The sequence below is a fragment of the Callospermophilus lateralis genome, chromosome 3 (genome assembly GCF_048772815.1).
Source record: "Callospermophilus lateralis isolate mCalLat2 chromosome 3, mCalLat2.hap1, whole genome shotgun sequence".
NCBI lineage: Eukaryota > Metazoa > Chordata > Mammalia > Rodentia > Sciuridae > Callospermophilus > Callospermophilus lateralis.
In genome coordinates, this window is record NC_135307.1 from 37,021,227 (window position 1) to 37,046,726 (window position 25,500).

Sequence of the window (25,500 nt, forward strand, 5' to 3'; positions counted from 1 at the left end):
TTCCTTTCTAAATCTGGGTTCTTTTGTGTCTTCATATTGGTCCTGAAGTAGGATAGGGTAGGGATGTAGGTACAGAATGAGGTAAGATGGCACTGTAGGAATGAGTTTTGTCTAGAGAGGATCCTTTTTTCCTGGGTAGCTTAAACTCAGCCTGCTGCAGGGAGCTGGTATTGAACAGTTATTTGGAGCCAATATCAACACAGCAAGGTTTTATATTCTAGAGGTGGAAGGTGGAGTGTGCCTGAGGGGAAGAATGTAAGGAATCATAAATGTGGGCAGTTCCTGCTGGACATATAGTCAGCAACCTACAGAATGTTATGCTGGTGAAGAAAGGAGTAATGTTTTGAACAACTAATAATAAAAATTAAAAAAAGAAATAGATTGTTTTAGAAATAAAGCAAAAAGGTGGTTTAAAAAATTAAAAAAGAAGAAAAGAAATCCATCACTTCTGTTGCAGAGATGAAAGTTTATTAAGCAACCGGCAGTCTCCCCTTGACTCCTCCACCCAGTGCACTTTAGGTCTATGTTCAAGAGAAGATGAAGATCAGTTCTGAAGCCCTCTCAGTCTTGCCCCTGGAGTTTGAAGGATTTCATTGTTTTTTTAATCCAGCGCAGAAAGCTTGAGATCCTGGTGTAGACACTTGGAGGTGTCCCCTCCTCTTCCCCAAAGGACACAATGCCCTGGGCCACATTTTCACACACAAGGGGACTTCCTGAGTCTCCCTGTGGGCAGAGAAAAGAAGCTCTTAGCTGACCAGGTTCAGATCCCACACTGCCCACTCCCCAGGTGTGTGTGGGCACTATTAGAGGGTTGTGTAGGTGAAATCAGGACCAGGGCAGTCCTCATTCAGTCTGGGGGGCTCCAGCCTGACCCTGACTATTCCCTCCAGTTGACTGATGCCTCTCCTTTTCCAGTAAGTCTCTGTTCATGAAGTGACCAAAGGGAAATCAGTCTCCAGGACCAGAGACTGAATTGTTGAAAGGCTGAGTACATAGGGGCATAAGTAGTTCCTTTTGCCCTGATTCTCCTCAAACTCTGCTGGGCCCAAGGCAGGGAATAGCCAATGCAGGTGAACTCACCTGAAAACAATTCTTCTTCTCTTTTGGGTTCCCCACACAAATCTGGGTGGTGGAGTCATATATACTTTTGAAATTAGAGAGACATTCCTCGTCTTTTTGGATTTCCAGCTGTACCTCATGCAGTTTTGTTGTGGATATGTTTTGGCCAATGCGTCCCCAACCGGCCAGAGTGCACACCATCCCTGGTGTAACCTGGGAATTTCTTGAGGGTAACTTGAGGAGGCTCACCTCAGCATTCAGGTTGGCCTTATTTTTCAACTAAAGGCAGATAAAGGGAATTCTGATCAACCAACAACTCACGAAAATTGACACAGACATGGGGTTGCTTTCTTCATGGCACTGGGACAAGTGAAGGGGTCAATTTGACAAGGAGGGATGGAAACAAGGCCATGAGGATTTAACCCTCTAGGATTAACCTGTGTAAGACCCAGGGGAATGGCATGCCTCACCTGAAGTAACATGATGTCATTGAATGGCTCTTGTTTAAAATTTGGATGGGGGATGGCTCTTCTTATAGGGATGACCTGCTGGGTCGCCTCTTGCTCATTGATGTCATGGGCCCCCAGGATGACAGTGATGGTTCTGTTCCTATAGCAGACAGTGAGGTAGAGTCACAGGGGATACAAGTCGGTATCCCTGAAGGAAAATGGTTGGCCCAGGGCAGGGCAGGTTGGAGTTGGGAGAAGCTACATGGGAAGAGGACTTGGGGCTGAGCATCTCTTCCCTATGCTTCCTGGCAGCCAGGGTTGGTGCAGGTCCTAGACTATTGCAGTGTGCTCAGTCATGTACAGAACATGTACAGTCATGCACACAGACTGTCTCCAGGTGAGACTCTTAATTTCACATATTTGCACTCTGGTGTCTGGGGCAAAACCCACCTCCTTCCCATTCAGCCTTGATCCACGTTCACCTTTTGTATAAGAAGCCACCTGCACTGACTGCTCCTCTCTCTCCATAGCTTACCTTCCCTCCACAGAGCTCTTGTCTTCAGGCCCAAAGGAGAGGATTCCCTGTGATATTTTCTCTAGAAGGGTGAACTCACCTTGCCCAGCAGTGGGCTGCTGTTAGGACAAAGTCCTCACGAACAAGGAAACCCCCACACTGTTCTGTTGTAGTTTGAGTCTTGATACGAAGAAATGCCATGTAGGGATGGGAATGAGGCAAAGCTTCCTGGCCCCCGATGATTTTCCCTGAAAGAAAAGTTCTGTCCTGCCCTTGGTGTTCATGGAGCCACAGGCTGAAGAAGAGGACACTGGGGTAAACTACAGGGAAGGCAGGATTGAGTGTGGTGTTGTTACCCTTTAGGGGTGCTGGGTTCATTGTCCTTGTTCAGCAAAGAATTGACAAACAGGATGCAGAGACAGCAAGCAAGCAGCAGGTTTATTGCAAGAGGGACACAGAGAGAGGTCTAAAGGGAAAGTTCCACAACATTCAGAATCTGGTGGAAGAGTTTGTCTTCTTTTATGGTCCAAGGAATTTCTCCTTTCCTTATCATCTCCCCTGTCCACCCTCTCCTCACTATTATTGATTGGTGTCTGTGAATACTTCTCTTTTAGTTATTCTATTGGATTCCCCACTTAGGAGCACACACAAAAAAATTTCTGTCTGTTTGGGTCCCTGGCTTGTGTCCTCCCGCATTTTCATCAAACAGGAAGTAACCTCACTAGAGGACCCTCTATGCTCCTTTGTTCTTGCCCTGCTCCTGGTCTCCTCACTTGCTATGTAGCCTTGGCTGGCTCAAACCTTATACATGTCCCTAGGGGAAAGGTCTAAGTAGCCAGCAGCAGCAAACATGGGCCCTGAGTGTTTGCCAGGCAGCATTCCAGGCTTGAAGAGAGACCCACAAGACTCAGATACTCCCTCTGACCAAGAGCAGGGCAGTGCTTGCTCTATAATTCCCGCTTCAGACGTCAATGTTGACCGACAGGATTTGAGTTTGGAACAAGTAGTAAAGTCCCTACAGATCCTGGTCAGTCCTTTCTATGAAGTGTCCTAGTCTTCTTTCCTCTCTTGTTTCCCCGTTAGTTCCCACTGAGCTCCCACTGGGTTCTGCACAGAAAGTCAGGATGCTGAGTCGTGTTTTATGTTTGTCTGCTGGAGCCAGACACCAAGTAGGTTCCCAGTAAAGGTCTTGGCTGTGTGAAGGAATGGCTCCTGATTAGCCTGTGACTGAGGTTGGAGGGGTAGTGCTGGTGAGATTGTGAGCACCAGGGACGATGGGGTCTGACAAAGCCATTGCACCCATCTGTAACTGAAAATGACCTGAGAGAACATGGGGCTGAGCCAAGGCACACGTATCTGTTAAGGGATGAGACTGCCTACAATTCTGAGATCAGATGGATCTTTGGCTTCATTCCTGGGCAGTGTGAGAATGACAAATTTGGAGAAGCAGGTGGATATTGAAGGTAGATATTAAGATATTAATTTAAAAACATAGTGGGCTTTACCTTGATTACAGAAGCCAGCCCCTTTCTCTCAGCTGCCTTTTCTTGGGGAATTGGTTATTTATGTTTTCATATGTGTTTGTGAAAGGGCCTGCTTTCCAGATGTAAAGGTTATAGCTGGGAAAGGGGAAGGTGGCCACTGACTCTCATGAAAACCAGCCTTCTGCCCGGCTCCTCCTTTGTGCTCCCATCCCCATGAGGCCCACCAGTTTTTGGGTGAGGTTCACCTTGCTAAGCAGAAAGTTGCTGGAGGTGCACCTGAGCCAGGATGGTGGGGTGCAGTGCCTGTGCAGGGCTGAGCTTGGGGTTGGGCTTCAGTTGTTGGGGATAGTCACTCACCTGCCTCTGTCCTTGGGCACAGAAGAAAGACCAACAGGAGCAGGAGTGGCTTCATCTTCCCAGGAAGGCCTCTCTGGTCAAAGATGTTGTTGTGTCCTCCTGGTCTTTAAACCCCCAGTGTTCTCCTCTGGTGTGGTGGGGGCTTTTTCCTCTGAGATGATCTCACCCTTGCCTCACTGTCTGATCAAGATCTGATGGTTGAGTTAGAGTTTAGCCATGGCTTAGCTCCCACCACTCTTGATTCAGTGCTGACCACAGAAGCAGAAACAGGAACCTATGGTCACAAGATGGGGTGCTATAGGTGCTAAACATTGGCCAAAATGAGTCCTGTGGTCTCAGAAATATGCTCATTTCCTTGGTTCTCTTTGAATAATGATCGTGGAAAGATGATCATTTGGTAAAACCATTTTCTTTGTAAGACTCAGGACATTGGAGATGAGATTCTTTGGCTGTGGCAGAAGACAAGAAAATATTAGTGAATAGAGGAGATGGTGGGGCTGGGGTTACAGGGATGGGCAGAATGGGGTGAGAGCAATGCTGAAGACCGTGTGCCTCAGTGACCCATGTACTCAGTGTTCAGGAAGCCCAGTTTGGTCATGGTTGCTGAGGACAGCTTGTTTCTGCTCCTGTGTGTGTCAGCAGGCTGGTCTTGAGATGCAGAGAGGGGAATAGTCTGAAGGCTCCCTGCCTCACAGGTCAGTGCTTATGCTGGCTGTCACCTGGGAACCTCCTTTCCTCTCCAGGAGGTTCTGCCAATGTGGTCTCCCTGCAGGGGTTTGTTCCTTGCAACATGATGATTGGCTTCTCCAGAGAGACCATTCACTCCTAATTGCAAGGAAGCAGAAGTTGTGTTCCTTTTCACCCAAATTTTAAAAGTCAGATGGTATCAACTCTACCATATTTCATTGCTTGCATCAATCTCAACCCCACCCAGAGTAAACAGCCAGGGACAGACCTTGTCTGTAGAGGGGGCATTAAATGATGCTGTAAGAAAAGCTGGTGGGATCGGAGACACACAGTTGCTGTCATTTAGGAAAGTGTTATCTGCCAACCACTTTGGGTGTTTGTAAAGTTGATCAGAGGAACTAAACCACTAATCCAAAGTCATCGCCTTTGGATAAGTTTGTGAGTCTGCTTTGTTTAAACCATGTGGAAATGGAAGAAGGTCTTTTCTCCCAGCGATATTCTGTTTAATAAATCAATGATACCACGTGAATTGGAATCCAATGCCAGAGAGCCAAAGTAGTAACCTTTGTGCACTGTTCAGAGATCTGCCTTTCTGACATCCCACTACCATTTGCTACATAAATGACCCTGATGATTCCCCCTGCATGGAAAAAAAGGAAGGATCATGAACTCAGAAATATTCTTTGTTTGGAACATCTCTGTTCTTTTAAAAAAATTTGTTCTTTTTAGTGAAGCATCACAGTAGAATGTTTATTTTGACAAATCATACATATATGGATTATACCTTCCTATTTTTGTAGTTTACATGATATGGAGTTACACAAGTCATGTATTCATGTATGAACAGAAGAGAGTTATGTCTGATTCATTCTACTGTCTTTCCCATTTCCCATTCCCATCTCTCCACCATAATCCCATTTCCCCCTGACCAATAGAGTGAACCTCCACTCCTGCCTCCCCTCTGCCTATTGTGAGTCGGCATCCACATATCAGAGTGAACATTTGGCCTTTGGTGTGTTGGGATTGGCTCATTCAGTAAGCATGATGCCTCCCGTTTCATCCATTTATTGGCAAATGGCATATTTTCTTTTTTCTTTACGAGTGATATTCTATTGTGTATATGTACCACATTTTCTTTATCCATTCATCTATTGAAGGGCACCCAGATTGTTTTCATAGCTTAGATATTGTGAATTGAGCTTCTATGAACATGGATGTGACCACATCAGTATAGTATGCTGATATTAAGTCCATTGGTTATTAAGTGAGTAGTGACATAGCTGGGTTAAATGGTGGTTCCATTTCAAGTTTTCTGAGTAATGTCTATACTGCTTTGCAGAGTTGCACCAATTTGCAGTTCCACTAGGAATATATAATTGTATCTTTCCCCCCAAATCCTTGCCAACATTTTTTGTAGTTGTATTTTTGATAATTGCAGTTCTTCCTGGAGTGAGATAAAATCTCAGTGTAATATTGATTTGCATTTCTCTAATTGCTAGTGATGATGAACATTTTTTCATATATTTGTGGACCATTTGTTCTTCTTCTTGTTTGAAGTGTCTGTTCAGTTCCTTTGCCCATTTGTTGATTGGGTTATTTGTTTTTATGTTGTTAAGCCTTTTGTATTCTTTATATATCCTGGAGATTAATGCTCGATCTGAGCGCAGGTTTTAAAGATTTTCTCCTATTCTGTAGGCTCTCTCTTCACACTATTGATTGTTTCTTTTGCTGAGAAGAAGCTTTTGAGTTTGAATCCATCCCATATATTGATTCTTGATTTTACTCCTTGTGCTCTAGGAGTGTTATTAAGGAAATCAGATCCTAAGCCAACAGGATAAGGTTTTGGGCCTGCTTTTTCTTGTATTAGGCACAGGGTCTCTGTTCTAACTTGGAGTTTTGTGCAGAATAAGAGATTGGGGTCTAATTTCATTTTGTTACATATGGATATCCAGTTTTCTCAGTACCATTTATTGAAGAGGCTATCTTTTTTTAATGTATATTTATGGTGCCTTTGTCTAGTAAGTTGAGATAACTGGGTTTACGTGGATTTATCTCTTTTTCTTCTATCCTTGCTATTGGTTTTCATGTCTGTTTTGGTGCCAATACCACGGTATGTTTTTAAATTCATTTTTTTATTCTAATTTGGTATATACAACATCAGAATGCATTATAATTCATGTGACACATACAGAGCAAATTTTTCATATCTCTGGTTGTATACAAAATATATTCACACCATTTGTGTCTTCATACATGTACTTAGGGTAATGATATCCATCTCATTCCACCATCTTTTCTACCTCCATGCCCCGTCCCTTTGCCTCCCACCCCTTTGTCTAGAGTTTGTCTAATCCTCCTGTGCTCCCTCCCAACCCACTATTAATCAGCCTCCTTATATCAGAGAAATATTTGGCATTTGGTGTTTTGGGATTGGCTAAATTCACTTAGCATTACATTGTCCAACTCCATTCATTTACCTGCGAATGCCTTGATTTTATTCTCTCTTTTTTTATTGGTTGCTCATGACAATACAATGAGTTTGACATATCGTATATTTGAATCTAATGGGGTTTAATTCCTCATTTTTTCCAAGTGTACAGGAGTTGGAAACCAGCTACCTATTCTGCCTGATTCCCTCCGATAGCCACACCCCCCAAGAGCTGGGGAGAAAGGTTTTGGATTTCCTTGCTGGTGGGAGGGGAAGTTGGAGGTCAGGTGCCTTTTCAGTTTCCCTAGGCTTTGATATTCACGCCCACGGAGAGCTGGGGAGAGATTCTTTGAGTTATCCCAGCTGTATGGAGGGGGGGGGCCTGGGGGTCACACACCTGATCTGTCGCCAAACTTGCTGCCATGCATTCCCATCCGCCGAACGCTGATGACAAAAGTTCTTCAGTATGGTGGCCGCCCATTTCTTTGATTTGGGCTGTTTCTCCACTAAGTCTCAACTTCAGTTCTTGGTCCAGTGCCTGTGGAGGCGTGGTTGGCATATCATCACAGGATCCCAAGTTCTGTTTCTTTGAGCTGACAGATCTCCGCAGGGTTCATATTCCTCCAGCTGCTGCGGGTTACTGTTCAGCTGGCCAGTACCTCTGTGCACAGGGCGGCTGGGGTTCTTTCGCATATGAGCCATGTCCCTGTCCCTCAGATGCTCAAACTCTTGCCTCAGGTTCCATGTAGACCAACTTCACCGAATATTCCTGTAAAGACAGCTACCGGCCCTTCTGAATTCACACCCTGCTGGCGCAGCAGCACAGGTCACAAGGATGCTCACTCCCTTCCCGCCGCCATGATCTAAATCGATTTTATTCTCTTTACCATGGTATTTTTGTTACTATGGGTCTGTAGTATATAGTTTAAGCTGGTATTGTGAAGCCTCCAACTTCACTTTTCTGTGGAAGATTGCTTTGGCTATTTTTGTCCTCTTATTTTTTTAATGAATTTTATGTCTGCTTTTTTCTATTTATATTTTATCTATTTCTATGAAGAACATCATTGAAACCTTAATTGGAATTGCTTAAATCTGTACTGTGCTTTTGGTAGTATGACCATTTTGACAACATTAATTTCTTTCTTTAGTGTACTGTAGTTTTCATTGTAGAAATCTTTCATGTGTTTTGTTAGATTGATTCCCAGATACTTTATTTAGTTTTTTTGTGTGGCAGTTGTGAATGTGATAGTTTTCTCAATTGATTTATCACTGATGTATGTGAACACGTTTGATTTATGGGGTGTTAATCTGATGTCTTGCTACTTTGCTGAATTTATTGTGAGTTTTCCAAGTTTTCTGGTGGAGTTTTTTTGGTCTTCTAAATATAGAATCATGTTGTCAGCAAATAGGGATAGTTTGAGTGCTTCTTTTCCTATTTTTATCCCTTTAATTTCTTTTTTTTCTGTTTTATTCCTCTGGCTAGAGTTTCCAGGACTATGTTAAATAGAAATAGTGAAAGAGGGCATCTCTGCTTTGTTCCAGTTTTGGGAGAGAAAGCTGTCAATTTTTTTCCATTTAGAATGATGTTGGCCTTGGGCTTAGTGCAGATTGCTTTCATAATGTAGAAGTATGTCCTACTATTTCTAGTTTTTTTTTTAGTGTTTTGAGCATGAATGGATGCTGTATTTTGTCAAATGCTTTTTCAGCATCAATTGAGATAATCATGTTATTCTTGTCTTTAAGTCTATTGATGTGATTAATGATCTTTTTATTGATTTCCATATGTTGAACCAACCTTGCATCCCTGGGAGGAACCCCACTTGATAGTTGTACACTAGCTTTTTAATATGTTCTCGGATGTGATTTGCCAGTATTTCATTAAGAATTTTTGCATCTATGTTCATCAGGGGGATATTGATTTGAATTTTCTTTCCTTAGTATGTTTTTGTCTGGTTTTGGCATCAGGGTGTTACTAGTTTCACAGAATCAGTTTGGAAGTGTTCCCTCCTTTTCTGTTTCATGGAATAATTTGAGAAGGATTGGTTTTAGTTCTTCTTTGAGGGTCTTGTAGACCTCAACTGAGAATCTGTCTGGTCCTGGGCTTGTCTTTCTTGGTAGGCTTTTTTGGAGCATCCAATTTTCTTGCTTGAAATGGATCTGTTTAAATTTTCTATGTCCTCCTGATTCAATCCGGGTAGATAATATGTCTCTATAGATTTTTCCATATCTTCAAGATTTTCTATTTTATTAAAGAATAAATTTTTAAGATAGCTTGTGATTTTCATCTGTATTTCAGTAGTGTGTATTGTGATATTTCCATTTTCATGGTGAATTTTAGTAATTTGAGTTTTCTCTTTCTTTCTCTTTGTTAGCTTGGCTAAGGTTTATAAATGTTATTGATTTTTATATGGTCTATTTTAGAGAAGGATCCATATGCTGTCGAGAAGAAAATATATTCTCTTGTTGAAGGATGAAATATTCTTTATATGTCAGTTAAGTCTAAATTATTGATTGTATAATTGAGTTCTATAGTTTCTTTGTTCAGCTTTTGTTGGGAAGATCTATCTAGTGATGAAAGCTGTGTGTTAAAGTCACCCAAAATTATTGTGTTGTGGTCTATTTAACTCTTGAACTTGAGAAGAGTTTGATAAACGTAGATGGTCCATTGTTTGGGGCATATATATTTATAATTGTTAAGTATTGTTGGTGTATAGTTCCCTTGAGCAGTATGTAGTGTTTTTCTTTATCCTTTTTGATTGACTTTAGTTGGAAGTCTACTTTATTTGTTATGAGGATGGAAACCCCTGCTTGCTTCTGCAGTCCATGTGAGTGGTATGATTTTTCCCACCCTTTCATCTTCGGTCTGTGAGTGTCTTTTCCTATGAGATGAGACTCTTGGAGGCTGTGTATCGTTGGGTCTTTTTTTTTTTTTTTATCCAATCTGCTAGTCTATTTCTTTTGATTGCTGGGTTTAGGTCATTAACAGTGAGGATTATTATTGAGACATGATTTGTATTCCCAGCCATTTTTGTTATTTAACATGACTTGCTTTCTCCTCTGATTAGATTTTCCTTTTGTGTAATCCCTCCCTCTGCTGATTTTCATGATTGTTTTTCATTTCTTCTTTTTGGAATATGTTGCTGAGGATGTTCTGTAGTGCAGGCTTTCTAGTTGTAAATTCTTTTAATTTTTTTTCATGGAAGTTTTTAATTTCATTATCAAATCTAAAGCTTAGTTTTGCTGGATATAAGGTTCTAGTTTGGCATCCATTTTCTTTCAGAGTTTGATATATGTTTTTCTCCTGGTTTTGAGGGTGTGGGTTGAAAAATCTGCTGATATACGAATTGGTCTCCCCCTATATGTGATCTGATTCCTCTCTCTTGGGGCTTTTAAAATTCTATCCTTATTCTGTATGCTAGGCATTTTCATTGTAATGTGCCTTGGTATAGATCTGTTTTAATTTTGTATATTTGGTGTCCTGTAAGCCTCTTGTATTTTGTTTTCCATTTATTCTTCATGCTTAGGAAATTTTCTGATATTATCTCTTTGAAAAGATTATGCATTCCTTTGGTTTGAAACTCTGTGCCTTCCTCTATCCCAATAACTCTTATATTTGGTCTTTTGAAGCTGTCCCATAATTCTTGGATATTCTGTTCATGGTTTCTTACTATCTTCACTGTGTGATCAACTTTATTTTCCAGATTGTATACTTTGTCTTCATTATCTGATGTTCTTTTTCCCAAGTGTTGGTTACGCTTTCTATTGAGTTTTTTATTTGATTTATTGTATCCTTCATTTCAATGATTTCTGACTTTTTTTTTCAGAGTCTCTCTCTCTCTCTTGAAGTAATCTTTTGCTACCTGTATTTACTCTCTTATGTCTTTGTTGGAGTGATCAATTTCTGCCTGTAATTGCTCCTTAAGGTCAATCTTTAATTCACAGGTCATTTAAGTATGAACCTTCTGAACTTCTTCTCTGACATTTTATCAAATTTGCTGTTCATGGATTCTGTTATTATAGTATCCTAGTTTGTTTGGGGCACTTTCCGACCTTGTTTTTTATGTTGTCTATGTGTCTTCCTTTCTTGCAGTGTGGATCTGAGATGTTACAGTTTCCACCCTATATTCTTGTATTACTCATGCAGATTTTCTGTATCTCACCTTGATATTGGGCTTCCATACCCTGCTGTTGTCCCTCAATGTATGCTACTGCTTGTAAAGTTAATGGTGGCAATAGCAGAGGTAACTTGAGATAATAGTCAAGGTGCCCTAAGATGGAAGCAATGTCTTACAGAGGTGGGGCTGAAAGAGTGGGACTCACACTCCCTTTGGGATGCCTGCTCTGAGATGCAGCTGCTTCTAGGGTGTGTGTTGTCAAAAAGTTAGGGGCTACTCTGTAGGGAAGGCTATGGTGTTCCAAGGTGGAAGTTAGGCTTAGGCTCCTAGGTGTGTGTGGGGAGGGCAAGACCTACCCTGGACTTGGATTCATCACAAGTCAGTGTGGATGGATCTGGGCTGGGCCTGTACCCCTGCGGTAGTGTGCTGGTTGGAAGAGGCAGTCCTGTGCTGGAAACTGGGCTCTGGTGGGTGCCTGCTGGTGGAGGGGTGGACCCAGGCCACCTGTGTGGGCTGGTGTGGGCACACATTTTCATATATTTGTTGCTGGATTGTATTTGTTCTGCTGTGAAGAGGCTGTTTAATTCCTTAGCACATTTTGTAATTGGGTTATTTGTTGTTTTGGTGTTAAGTTTTTTGAGTTCTTCATATGTTTGAGAATTAATACTTTATCTGAGTTGCATGTGGTAAAGATTTTCACCCAGTCTGTAGCCTCTCTTCTCACTTTACTGATTATTGCTTTGCTGAGAAGAAGCTTTTTAATTTGAATCTGAACAATTTATTGATTCTTGATTTCATTTCATTCCCTTTAGGACAGTTGTTAAGGAAGTCAGATCCTAGGTCGACATAATAAAGATTTGGGCCTATTTTTTCTTCTATTAGTCACAGAGTCTCTGTTCTAGTGCCCAAGTCTTTGATTCACTTTCAGTTGATTTTTGTGCAGGGTGATTGAGTTTTAATTTCACTTTGCTACATATGGATTTCTGGTTTTGCCAGCACCATGTGTTGAATAGGCTATCTTTTATCCAGTGAATGTTTTTATCACCTTTGTCTAGTATGACATAACTATGTTTATGTGGGTTTGTCTCTGTGTCCTCTATTCTGTACCTGTGGTCTAAGAATTTTTTAATCTCCTCTCTGATGTCTTCTGCTATCCATTGTTCATTCAATAAGTTATTATATAGTCACCAGGTGTTGGAAGAGCTTTTATTTTTTAATTTATCATTGATTTCTAGTTTCATTGCATTATGATTAGACAGAATTCTGGTTAGCATTTGTGTTTTTTTTTTTGTATTTGCTGAGAATTACTTTGTGGCATAATATATGGTCTGTTTTAGAGACAGATCCATGTGCTGCTGAGAAGAAAGTATATTTAGTTTTTGATGGATGAAATATATGAGTGAAATAGGCTTGGAGTAGAATATACCCAAGGGGATTCAAATTGGAGGGGTGAAGGGGAGCCCAGTTCACTTCTCCTTTGTGTCTTGCAGCTCATGTGCCCGGTTGGTGTAGGATGGGAATCTGAGTGTGGGGGGGATAAGTACACTTATAAAATAAGCCTGGGAAGGCTGTGCCCCTGGTCTGCAGTGAGTGGAGGACCAGCCCCTTAACCCCACAGTTGTTTTCCTTTGGAGCTCCTGAGAACCAAACTCACACTAGAGATGGGCTACTGTCAAGCCCTAGGGAGAAGTGGAATAATCTCTTGAAAGCAAGCCTCACCCAACAAAGGCCCTGAGGCCTCATTAGACCCCAATGCCATCTGCTGGAACTCCCCTCATAAAATGTGGCCGAAACTGTATGCTGGGAGGGGACTGAACAAGTCCAAATGGATGAAATGCCATCTGACAGAACATCCTAACCCATCTCAACTCACACTGGTAGAAGGGAAGCTGAATCTTATATCAAACAGCTTCAATCTTAATCTGCTCCAATTGGCAACCATAGAGCAACACAAAAATCTCCAACCCTTACCATATCAGCACATACCTCAAGAAGAAACAGAAACAAAGATTGTTGGAAAGGGACAGTGACCACCCAATATGGTCAACTATTTTGACCATCTCAATGGAGATATTTCCTTCCTCTGAGATTATTCTTTGTTTATTTCTAATACTTCTCATGTGTTTTTGTGTGTATGTGTGTGTGTGTGTGTGTGTGTGTGTGTCTGTGTGTGCGCGCGCGCATAGGTATGTGTGAATTCTGGCTGTGCTGATGGTTAGGAACATAAGTATTTTTTTCTTTCATTTTTAGGATTTTCAATTGCAATTTTCTGTAATCTTATCTTTTGAGGGTTTAGGCTTTTTATTATATATTTTGGTTTGGTTTGTATTATTTTCATGTTTATTTCTTTTTCTCTCTTACCTTGTCCTAGTTATGGCCAAATTCTATTTTTATCTCTTCCTCTCTCCCAATACTTTGCTTCTTCAATTTTTCCCCTTGTATCACTTAAACTTCACATGCTACATCTCTTCTGCATTATCTCTATTCACTTTTTGAAACTGGGCAGTCCTTTCTAATTTACCCATGTATTTTCTTTCCCCCAAAGTGTATTTTTACCATCTTTCAAAACTAATTGTCTTACGTAACTCTGGCCCCCTCCGTTAGTGGTGATATAATCATTACTGCTGTGGATGATATAGTTGACACCTGCTGTTTTCTTTGAAGCAAAATATAGTTTGTGATTATTGTTTTAACAGTTGACAACTGCTGAACCCTCTATTTCTTATTATTGGTGGTGATTAATGTTGGAGACATCATAGTGGGAATTGGGTATTTATTTTAATGCTGTGTATCCTTTGAAATCATCTTTAGTGTTGCTTACTTTGTCCATTCTGTAAGGTTATAGGTATATATAAAGTTCACAAGTTAGAGGCTTTGTTGCTGAACTAAACTCTACCAAAGACAATAAACTTTACTCCACAAGTGGAATAATGCAACTAAATCTTCAGCTAGTCCTTTAATACAAAGAATAAAGAAGACAAAAACCAACACTAATAATTAGACTATGTGATTTCTACCATTTGAATTGGGGTGATCATCAATATACCCGATAAAATAGTAGACATCTTTAGTTAAATTCCTGATTTAGTTCATATATATTTATATATATATATATATATATATATATATATATATATATATACACACACACACATATTATATACATACACACATATATATGTGTATATATATCTTAAATGTATACTTATTGTATGTATTTTATAATATATAATCTATATATACTTATTTACTTAATATAAGTATTAAGTATATATTTAAACACATATTTTTAAGTGTAAATAAACACTTAAAAATATGTGTTTAAATATATACTGAATACTTACATTTAAAATATATATTCTATATATATCTATTTGATAAATACATAAAATGTATATTTATTAAGTAAATATATATATTTAGTAAATATAAATGAACTACATCAAGAGTTTATTAAACATTTGTATATATATAAGTTAGATAATGAATATTTATATATTTCTTGTTGGTATTATTGTTAAATGCAGAAACCACCATTACTACTTAGGTGGCAAATAGTATTATAGACATTGAACTAGATACCAGATATTTAACATAAAGTTGTACATTTTCTGCTGTCATTAGTGTCATTCCTAGATTCTTGTCCCTCTAAAGGAGCAGAAAATTGATTGGGGTACTTCAAGAGCACAGAGTAGACATCTGGCAGCTGAGAAATACTCAGAACTCAACCAGCAACAGTGAATCTCCCTTCACACACAGTCTTCTCCATCTGAGCCCTGTCATTACTTCAATTCAAAGAAGTGAAGACACAAAAGCCCCAAACCAACAACAAGGAACCAAGGAGGGGCAATCTGAGAGAGTACCAAGGTCTCACCCCTTGGCATTACACCAAAATTCACAATGCCTCAACAAAAGAAGCCACTGATAGCATGGTGGATGAAAACCCCCCAAAGATGATAAGAAATAGATTATTAAAATGTCCATTGAACTAAAAGAAGATCCAAGGAAGGAATCAGGGAGCAATTTCAGGAGATAAAAAAAGAGCTTAAAAAAGAAATAGAAATAGTAAAAATAAGACAAGAAGAATGCTTAGACATGAAGGATACAATGCATCAAATTAAAAACACAGTTAAAAGCATCACTAACAGATTAGATTGCATAGAAAATATAGGTCAGTCCTTAAAGACAAAACTTCAGGAATTGAAGGCAGACCTATATGATTGTGAGCACACAAAAGGAAATAAAGAGAAAAAATTATAGAAGATGACCAGAATATACAAGAATTTTGGGGCAACATTAAAAGACCAATCTTGAGAATCATTGGGATAGAAGAAATATGAAGATGAAAGGTAAAAGCACAAAGTACATTTCCAGGAGATAGTGCCAGAAAACTTCTCCCATATAAAAAACAAGAAGAACATCCACACATGGTACACTTGAAGGACCCCAAAGAGACCTAGACAAATGAGGAGCTTGCCAAGACACATCATAATCAAAATGTCTAAGATAGAAGTAAGGGAAGAATATTACAACCCACAAGAGAGAAACACTACATCACATTTAGAAGCAAACCAATAATGCTCACTTCTGATTTCTCAATTCAGACTCCAAAATCAAGGAGGAGTGAGATATTCCAAGCCCTGAAAGAACACAAGAGCCAGCCACGGTTAGTATATCAGGAAATCTTCATTTCAATTTTGAGAGGGAAATAAAAACTTTCCACGACAGGAATAAGCTAAAACAATTCATGAGAACAAAGCTAGCACTAAAAGAATAGTCAAAGACAAATTGTGCATAGAGGAACTACAAAACAATCCCCAGAGCTCCAAATTAGAGGAAGTTCAGTTGAAGAATAATCCACTAAATGAGAATCAATACAAGAAAAATATAGCAAAAAAAAAAGCAAAATGCAGGAAATCATAAACACAAATTCATATGAATGCTGAATGTTAAGTGTCTCAACTCCCCTTTAAAAGACACAGATTAGCAGAATGGATAAACAACATGATCCAACAATAGTCTGTTTAAAAGAGACTCATTTTACAGGTAAGACATCCAGAGGCAGAAAGTAAAAGCATGGCAAAATAGACTTCATTCCCATGATCCAAAAAAGCAGGCTTGTGTAGCTATTCTCATATCTGACCAAGCTGATTTCAGCAAAAAGTAATCAGAAGAAACTAAAAGGGTCACTACATTCTAGTAATGATAACAATCCAACAGGAAAATATAACAATAGTTAACATTTAAGCCCCAAATGTCAATACACACAATTACATAGAAAAACCATTCTATGAGAGTAAGTCCCACATAGACCCCAACACAATAATACTGATGATTTTAATGCACTCTTATCACCAATAGACAGGTCATCAAAGCACAAAATCAAGAAAGATATCTGTGAGCTGAACAACACTATAAATCAAATGGACCTAATGTACATATACAGAATATTCCAGTAAAAACAAATGAATTTACCTTTTTCTCAGTTGTGCATGAAACCTATTCCAAAATAGACCATTTTCTGATACACAAAGCAAATCTTAGCAAGTACAAAAAAGTTGATAAAATTGCATGTATCCTATCAGATCATAAAATCATAATGGAATGAGCCTAGAAATTAATAGGAAGAAAAATCATGGAAACTCCATAAACACATGGAGATTGAACAATACTCTTTTATTTGGTGAATGAAGCAAAGCAGAAATGAGTATAAATCTCAAAAAATTCTTAGAGATGAACAAGAATAAAGACACAACATATCAAAATCTCTGAGACAGTATGAAATTATCTAAGAGGATAATTTATAGTATAGATTAAAATATTAGAGAAATCCCTAGTAAATACGTTTATGTTCCACCTCAAGGCCTTAAAAATAAAGGAGTAAACAAACTCCAAACCAGTAGAAGAGAAGAAATAATTAAGATTAGAACTTAAATCAATGAAATTGAGAAGAAGAAAATAATACACAGGATGAATGTAATGACAAGTTCGTTCTTGCAAAGCTAAATAAGATTGACAAATCCTTAGCCAAACTAACCAAAAGAAAGATGGAGAAGAAGCAAATCAACAAGATCAGAGATGAAAAAAGGAGATATTACTCTATATTCTTCTGAAATCCTAAGCATTAACAAAATGTAGTTCAAAAATTTATCCTTCAATGACCTGGAAAATCTGGAAGACATTGACAAATTTCTAGACAGCTATGATCTGCCCAAATTGAAACAAGAATGTATAGAAAACCTAAACAGATAAATATTCAGCAATGAACTTGTAACTAAAAGCTTTATGAAAAATAAAAATCCCAGGACCCAATGAAAATAGCAAATAAAAGCTATAAGAAAAAGAAAATTCCAGGACCTGATGGATTCTCACCTAAGTTTTTCCAAATCTGTACAGGAGAATTAACACCATTTTTAAAAAAAAATTATTCCATGAAATTGAAAGAGGAAGACACTCCCAAATATATTTTATGCAGCCAATATCATCCAGATACTGACTGATAAATATGCATAAAGGAATGAAAACTACAAAGCAATATCCATGATGAATGTAGATGCAAAAATCCCTAATAACGTATTAGCAAACCACATTCAAAAGGACATAAAATACTCCATGATGAAATGGGTTTCTTTTCAGGGTGAAAGTTTGGTTCAACATATGAAAATCAATAAATGTAATTCACCACTTAATCAGAATTAAAGATAAGAATGACATGATCATCTGAACGAATAGATGCCAAAAAGGCCTTTGATAAAATTCAACACCCATTCATGTTAAAAATGATGAAAAACCTAGGAATAGAAGGACATTACTTCAACATCATATAGGCCAAATAAAAATATATGAAAACTGTTCAACATCTGTAACAATCAGGGAAATCAAATGAAAACTATGCTAAAATTTTATCTGCATTTTGGATTTGGAAACAAGCCCAAAGCCAACACCATCCTGATATTCAATGGAGAAAAACTAATAGCATTTCCTTAGAAATTAGTAACAAGGCAAAATTATCCACTCTCACCACCCCTATTCAGTATAACACTTGAAACATTAACCATGGTGATCAGACATGAAATGGAAATCAAAGGAATAGAATTAGGAAAGGAAGAAGTTGAAGTACCTCTGTTTGCCTACAATATGATCCTATATCAATAAGACTCAAAAATACCATAAGAAGACTTCTAGAGCACAGAAATCAGTTTAACAATGTAGCAGGATACAAGATCAATACCCATAAATCATTAGCTTTCCTATACTCCAACAGTGATTCAGTTGAGGAAGAAATCATGAAAACAATCCCCTTCATAGTAACTTCAAAAAATTAATCTAACTAAGGAGGGAAAAGAGGTTGGCAATACAAATTCTAGAACACCAAAGCAAAGAAATGAAGATGACCTTAAAAGATGGAAAAACATTCCATCTTCAATATGATAATCGATATTATCAAAATGGCCAAAATACCAAGAGCAATATATAGATGCATTTCAATCCTCCTCAAAATATCAATGACATTCTTCACAGAATTAGAAAAATAATTTTTCAATTCAATTGGAAAAATCAGAGACCCAGAATAGCCAAAGCAATACTAGGCAAGAAATGTGAAGCATGAGACATCACAATACCTGAACTGTAATTACATCCCAAACTGTACTAACAAAAACAGCATGGTATTGGCATCAATATAGACATGAAGACCAATGGAACAGAGTAGAAGACCCAGAGATATTCACATATCCATAGCTGTCTGATATTTGACAAAGGCACCAAAAATGCCTCTTGAAAAAAGACAGCATGTTAAAACAAATGGTGCTGCGGCAACTGGATAGGTATCTGTAGAAAAATGAAATTAGACTTTTCTCTCACACCATGCACAAAACCCACATTGAAATGGATCAAAGACTAGGAATTAGACCAGAAACTGTACAACTGCTGGAAGAAAACATAGGTTCAATACTCCAGCAGGTAGTTGCTGACACCAACTTCCTTAATGAGACCCCCAGTGAATAAGGAAAAAAAAACAAGTTTCAAGAAGTGGGATGCCATCCAACTGAAAAGCTTCTGCACAGCCAAGGAAATGATTATGAGTGTGAAGAGAGAGGCTACAGAACAGGAGAAAGTCCTGGCCTGCTAATTCTCCAATAGGGGATTAATATCCAGAATATACAAAGAACTTAAAGCCTTAACACAAAAAACCCCCACTCCCACAAAGCATCCAGTCAATAAATGGACAAAAGAACAAAACAGAAGTTTCTCAAAAGAAGAAACACTGGGCAACACATATATGAAAAATGTTCACCATTTTTAGAATTAGGGAAATCAAATCAAAACTGTCCTATGATTTCAAGTGACTCTAGTCAGGTTGGCAATGATCAAGAATATGAACAACAATAAATGCTGGCAAGGTTGTGGGCAGAAAGGAACACTTGTACATTGTTGGTTGTACTACAGACCAGTACGAGCACTCTGGAAAGCAGTATGGTGACTCCTCAAGGAACTAGGGATAGAACCACCATGTCATCCAGCTATCCTACTCGTTGGTATTCCCCCAAATATAAGAATCGACATACTACAATCACCTCCATGGTTATTGCAGTGCAATGCACATTAGCCAAATTATGGGATCAATCTAGATACCTGTCAGTAGATGAATGGAACAAGAAACTGTGGTATATATATGCAGTGGAGTTTGACTCAGCCATAAAAAAGAATAAAGTTATAGCCAGTAATGAATGGAAATGGAGAACATCATGCTAAGTGAAATAAGCCAACTCTGAAATCCAAATGTTGAAATTTTAGTGTTTTACAATGAAACTAGAATAACATTAAGGAAAGTGGAGGGAGGAAAAGATATTACAAAGAATCAAGCAAATATAATTAATTATACCAATTAACAATTTGGTTAATTTTACTAATTAAATATAATTAATTAATAGATGAGCAAAAGGGAGTCAAGTAGAGTAGATGAAGGAGAATGCAAGAGAAGAGTTTAGGTGGGTGGTAAGAGAGGGGAATGAAAAGATTGGCATTATGAGCTGAATTGATTTTCATGTATGTGTGAGTTTGTCAGGATGAACCCAGTTACAATGTTTCACTATAAACCTTCAATAAAAAAAATTAAAAACGATTAAAAAAAACTTCCATTTTCTAAGCATACCTAAGCCTGTCTATCTTGGTTCAATTGTGGGTGTGGCTAGGACTCAGTAATAACTAGTGTTACTTTTCACATTGGCCCATGCTTAAAGTCAGACCCCAGATTTCAGAAAAATGTGAACTATGATTCGTGTCTGAGTTTGTGTATATGCCACAAAGTTAAATCAGGACAGACTTTCTCACACTGTGGTCCTTCTTCCCATCTTCCTCCTGCCTCCTGGGAGGGAATGCTCTTAGCACTGACAGACTATACAGTCTCTATTTCCTCTAGACCCCATAATCAACACTTCTTGGATCTGATGTGATAATGTGCTCTACCATGTGACATCAGGACACTTCAAATAAGTTTTATTATCTTGAAAAGAAGATGCCTGTGATTCTTGTAAATTTTAAACTGAGATGCAGGCCAGGAAAGCCACAGAAACACCACATGGATTCCATGATGACTGCTGCTTTGCAGAATGTTGCTTCTGTCCTGTTATAGAGGCAGGCTGTCTCACATAGATGGACATTATAGTCCAGAGTACCAATCAATGAGTTCTGTCCCAGAGGCCAGACCGTCAGTGGTGCCCAAAAGGAAGAGCCTGCTGAGTGTGACCCATCTTTGTTGAGCTCTGAGGTCAGGAGCAGGACTCCTCTGCATGAGGAGGACTGATATGGCCTTGACCTAGGTGTAAACTCTGGACTAGAGTTCTGAGGACATACCCTGCCTCCTGGTCCTTTATGAATGGGACAGAAGTTGAGCTAGTGCTCAAGATCCATCAAGGATGAGAATCTTGGTGAACACAGTTAGAAAGGGTGCTTGGATCCTCACAGGATTCCAGGGAACCTGGACATGGGTGGTGGAGAGAAGCTGGCTCAGACTAAGATGGAAGGTCATTTGGAGTTTTGAGAGGATGGGCTCTCTGGAGACCAGACACTGCACTGGACTCTGGCCCCATGACAGGGCTATGACAGAACTCAAGTTGCATCTGGGGACACTGAAAATTATTCCTGAAAGTCTTCATGCTTCCAAGCTGCCAGTTGTGCTGACTTGGAGAGGGAGCCCTGCATGCACCACACCTTTCCAAAAGGCTCCTACCATTACCACTAGGGTGGGAATTTTGTAATTTCCTTTCCAAATATGGGTTCTTTTGTGTTTTCATATTGGCCCTGAAGGTGGGTAGGGTAGGGATGTAGGTACAAAATGAGGTAAGATGGCACTGTAGGAATGAGTTTTGTCTAGAGAGGGTTCTTTTTTCCTGGGTAGCTTAAACTCACCATCCTGCAGGGAGCTGGCATTGAACACTAATTTGGAGTCAGTATCAACAAAGCAAGGTTTTATATTCTAGAGGTGGAAGGTGGAGTGTGCCTGAGGGGAAGAATGTAAGGAATCATCAATGTGAGCAGTTCCTGCTGGACATACAGTCAGCACCTTACAGAATGTTATGCTGGTGAAGAAAGGAGGAATCCATCATTTCAGTTGCAGAGATGAAAGTTTATTAAGCACCCGGCAGTCTCCCCTCAACGCCTCCACCCGGTGCACTTTGGGCCTATGTTGAAGAAAGGATGAAGATAAGTTCTGAAGGCCTCTCAGTCTTGCCCCTGGAGTTTGAAGGATTTCATTGTTTTTTTAATCCAGCGCAGAAAGCTTGAGATCCTGGTGTAGACACTTGGAGGTGTCCCCTCCTCTTCCCCAAAGGACACAATGCCCTGGGCCACATTTTCACACACAAGGGGACTTCCTGAGTCTCCCTGTGGGCAGAGAAAAGAAGCTCTTAGCTGACCAGGTTCAGATCCCACACTGCCCACTCCCCAGGTGTGTGTGGGCACTATTAGAGGGTTGTGTAGGTGAAATCAGGACCAGGGCAGTCCTCATTCAGTCTGGGGGGCTCCAGCCTGACCCTGACTATTCCCTCCAGTTGACTGATGCCTCTCCTTTTCCAGTAAGTCTCTGTTCATGAAGTGACCAAAGGGAAATCAGTCTCCAGGACCAGAGACTGAATTGTTGAAAGGCTGAGTACATAGGGGCATAAGTAGTTCCTTTTGCCCTGATTCTCCTCAAACTCTGCTGGGCCCAAGGCAGGGACTAGCCAATGCAGGTGAACTTACATGAAGACAATTCTTCTTCTCTTTTGGGTTCCCCACACAAATCTGGGTGGTGGAGTCATATATACTTTTGAAATGAGAGAGACATTCCTCGTCTTTTTGGATTTCCAGCTGTACCTCATGCAGTTTTGTTGTGGATATGTTTTGGCCAATGTTTCCCCAACCGGCCAGAGTGCACACCATCCCTGGTGTAACCTGGGAATTTCTTGAGGGTAACTTGAGGAGGCTCACCTCAGCATTCAGGTTGGCCTTATTTTTCAACTAAAGGCAGATAAAGGGAATTCTGATCAACCAACAACTCATGAAAATCGACACAGACATGGGGTTGCTTTCTTCATGGCACTGGGACAAGTGAAGGGGTCAATTTGACAAGGAGGGATGGAAACAAGGCCATGAGGATTTAACCCTCTAGGATTAACCTGTGTAAGACCCAGGGGAATGGCATGCCTCACCTGAAGTAACATGATGTCATTGAATGGCTCTTGTTTAAAATTTGGATGGGGGATGGCTCTTCTTATAGGGATGACCTGCTGGGTCGCCTCTTGCTCATTGATGTCATGGGCCCCCAGGATGACAGTGATGGTTCTGTTCCTAGAGCAGACAGTGAGGTAGAGTCACAGGGGATACAAGTCGGTATCCCTGAAGGAAAATGGTTGGCCCAGGGCAGGGGAGGTTGGAGTTGGGAGAAGCTACATGGGAAGAGGACTTGTGGCTGAGCATCTCTTCCCTTTGCTTCCTGGCAGCCAGGGTTGGTGCAGGTCCTAGACTATTGCAGTGTGCTCAGTCATGTACAGAACATGTACAGTCGTGCACAGAGACTGTCTCCAGGTGAGACTCTTAATTTCACATATTTGCACTCTGGTGTCTGGGGCAAAACCCACCTCCTTCCCATTCAGCCTTGATCCACGTTCGCCTTTTGTATAACAAGCCACCTGCACTGACTGCTCCTCTCTCTCCATAGCTTACCTGCCCTCTACGGAGCTCTTGTGTTCAGGCCCAAAGGAGAAGATTCCCTGTGATATTTTCTCTAGAAGGGTGAACTCACCTTCCCCAGCAGTGGGCTGCTGTCAAGACAAAGTCCTCACGAACAAGGAAACCCCCACATCCTTTTGTTTTATTTGGAGTCTGGATATGAAGAAATGCCATGTAGGGATGGGAATGAGGCACAGCTTCCTGGCCCCCGATGATTTTCCCTGAAAGAAAAGTTCTGTCCTGCCCTTGGTGCTCATGGAGCCACAGGCTGAAGAAGAGGACACTGGGGTAAACTACAGGGAAGGCAGGATTGAGTGTGGTGTTGTTACCATTTAGGGGTGCTGGGTTCATTGTCCTTGTTCAGCAAAGAATTGACAAACAGGATGCAGAGACAGCAAGCAAGCAGCAGGTTTATTGCAAGAGGGTCAGAGAGACTGTTCTGAAGAGAAGTTTCCACAACATTCAGAATCTGGTGGGAGAGTTTGATCTTCTTTTATGGTCCAAGGAATTTCTCCTTTCCTTATTATCTCCCCTGTCCACCCTCTCCTCTCTATTATTGATTGGTGCTGTGAATACTTCTCTTTTAGTTCTTCTTATTGCATTCCCCACTTAGGAGCACACACAAAAAAATTTCTGTCTGTTTGGGTCCCTGGCTTGTGTCCTCCCGCATTTTCATCAAACAGGAAGTAACCTCACTAGAGGACCCTCTATGCTCCTTTGTTCTTGCCCTGCCCCTGGTCTCCTCACTTGCTATGTAGCCTTGGCTGGCTCAAGCCCTGATACATGTCCCTAGGGGAAAGGTCTAAGTAGCCAGCAGCAGCAAACATGGGCCCTGAGTGTTTGCCAGGCAGCATTCCAGGCTTGAAGAGAGACCCACAAGACTCAGATACTCCCTCTGACCAAGAGCAGGGCAGTGCTTGCTCTGTAATTCCCGCTTCAGACGTCAATGTTGACCGACAGGATTTGAGTTTGGAACAAGTAGTAAAGTCCCTACAGATCCTGGTCAGTCCTTTCTATGAAGTGTCCTAGTCTTCTTTCCTCTCTTGTTTCCCCGTTAGTTCCCACTGAGCTCCCACTGGGTTCTGCACAGAAAGTCAGGATGCTGAGTCGTGTTTTATGTTTGTCTGCTGGAGCCAGACACCAAGTAGGTTCCCAGTAAAGGTCTTGGCTGTGTGAAGGAATGGCTCCTGATTAGCCTGTGACTGAGGTTGGAGGGGTAGTGCTGGTGAGATTGTGAGCACCAGGGACGATGGGGTCTGACAAAGCCATTGCACCCATCTGTAACTGAAAATGACCTGAGAGAACATGGGGCTGAGCCAAGGCACACGTATCTGTTAAGGGATGAGACTGCCTACAATTCTGAGATCAGATGGATCTTTGGCTTCATTCCTGGGCAGTGTGAGAATGACAAATTTGGAGAAGCAGGTGGATATTGAAGGTAGATATTAAGATATTAATTTAAAAACATAGTGGGCTTTACCTTGATTACAGAAGCCAGCCCCTTTCTCTCAGCTGCCTTTTCTTGGGGAATTGGTTATTTATGTTTTCATATGTGTTTGTGAAAGGGCCTGCTTTCCAGATGTAAAGGTTATAGCTGGGAAAGGGGAAGGTGGCCACTGACTCTCATGAAAACCAGCCTTCTGCCCGGCTCCTCCTTTGTGCTTCCATCCCCATGAGGTCTGCCAGTCTTTGGGTGAGGTTCACCTTGCTAAGCAGAAAGTTGCTGGAGGTGCACCTGAGCCAGGATGGTGGGTTGTAGGGTCTGAGCAGGGCTGAGCTTGGGGTTGGGCTTCAGATTTTTGGGATAGTCACTCACCTGCCTCTGTCCTTGGGCACAGAAGAAAGACCAACAGGAGCAGGAGTGGCTTCATCTTCCCAGGAAGGCCTCTCTGGTCAAAGAGGTTGTTGTGTCCTCCTGGTCTTTAAACCCCCAGTGTTCTCCTCTGGTGTGGTGGGGGCTTTTTCCTCTGAGATGATCTCACCCTTGCCTCACTGTCTGATCAAGATCTGATGGTTGAGTTAGAGTTTAGCCATGGCTTAGTTCCCACCACTCTTGATTCAGTGCTGACCACAGAAGCAGAAACAGGAACCTATGGTCACAAGATGGGGTGCTATAGGTGCTAAACATTGGCCAAAATGAGTCCTGTGGTCTCAAAATATGCTCATTTCTGTGGTTCTCATTGAATGATGATCATGG

General features: G+C 40.5%; 2 protein-coding genes across 2 annotated transcripts; both read right to left on the minus strand.

Annotated features, from left to right (window-relative positions):
- Nucleotides 1-561: 561 nt before the first annotated feature.
- Nucleotides 562-3,918, minus strand: LOC143394608 (duodenase-1-like). The gene is made up of 5 exons (XM_076849300.2): nt 3,864-3,918; nt 2,123-2,270; nt 1,530-1,662; nt 1,081-1,338; nt 562-723 (listed from the first exon to the last, which is right to left on the minus strand). The coding sequence occupies exons 1-5, from the start codon at nt 3,916-3,918 to the stop codon at nt 562-564; spliced, it is 756 nt and encodes a 251-aa protein (XP_076705415.2).
- A 17,897-nt stretch (nt 3,919-21,815) lies between these two features.
- On the minus strand, nt 21,816-25,174 carry LOC143394610 (mast cell protease 3-like). Its single transcript, XM_076849303.2, has 5 exons — nt 25,120-25,174; nt 23,377-23,524; nt 22,784-22,916; nt 22,335-22,592; nt 21,816-21,977 (listed from the first exon to the last, which is right to left on the minus strand). The coding sequence occupies exons 1-5, from the start codon at nt 25,172-25,174 to the stop codon at nt 21,816-21,818; spliced, it is 756 nt and encodes a 251-aa protein (XP_076705418.1).
- Between the last annotated feature and the right edge of the window lie 326 nt (nt 25,175-25,500).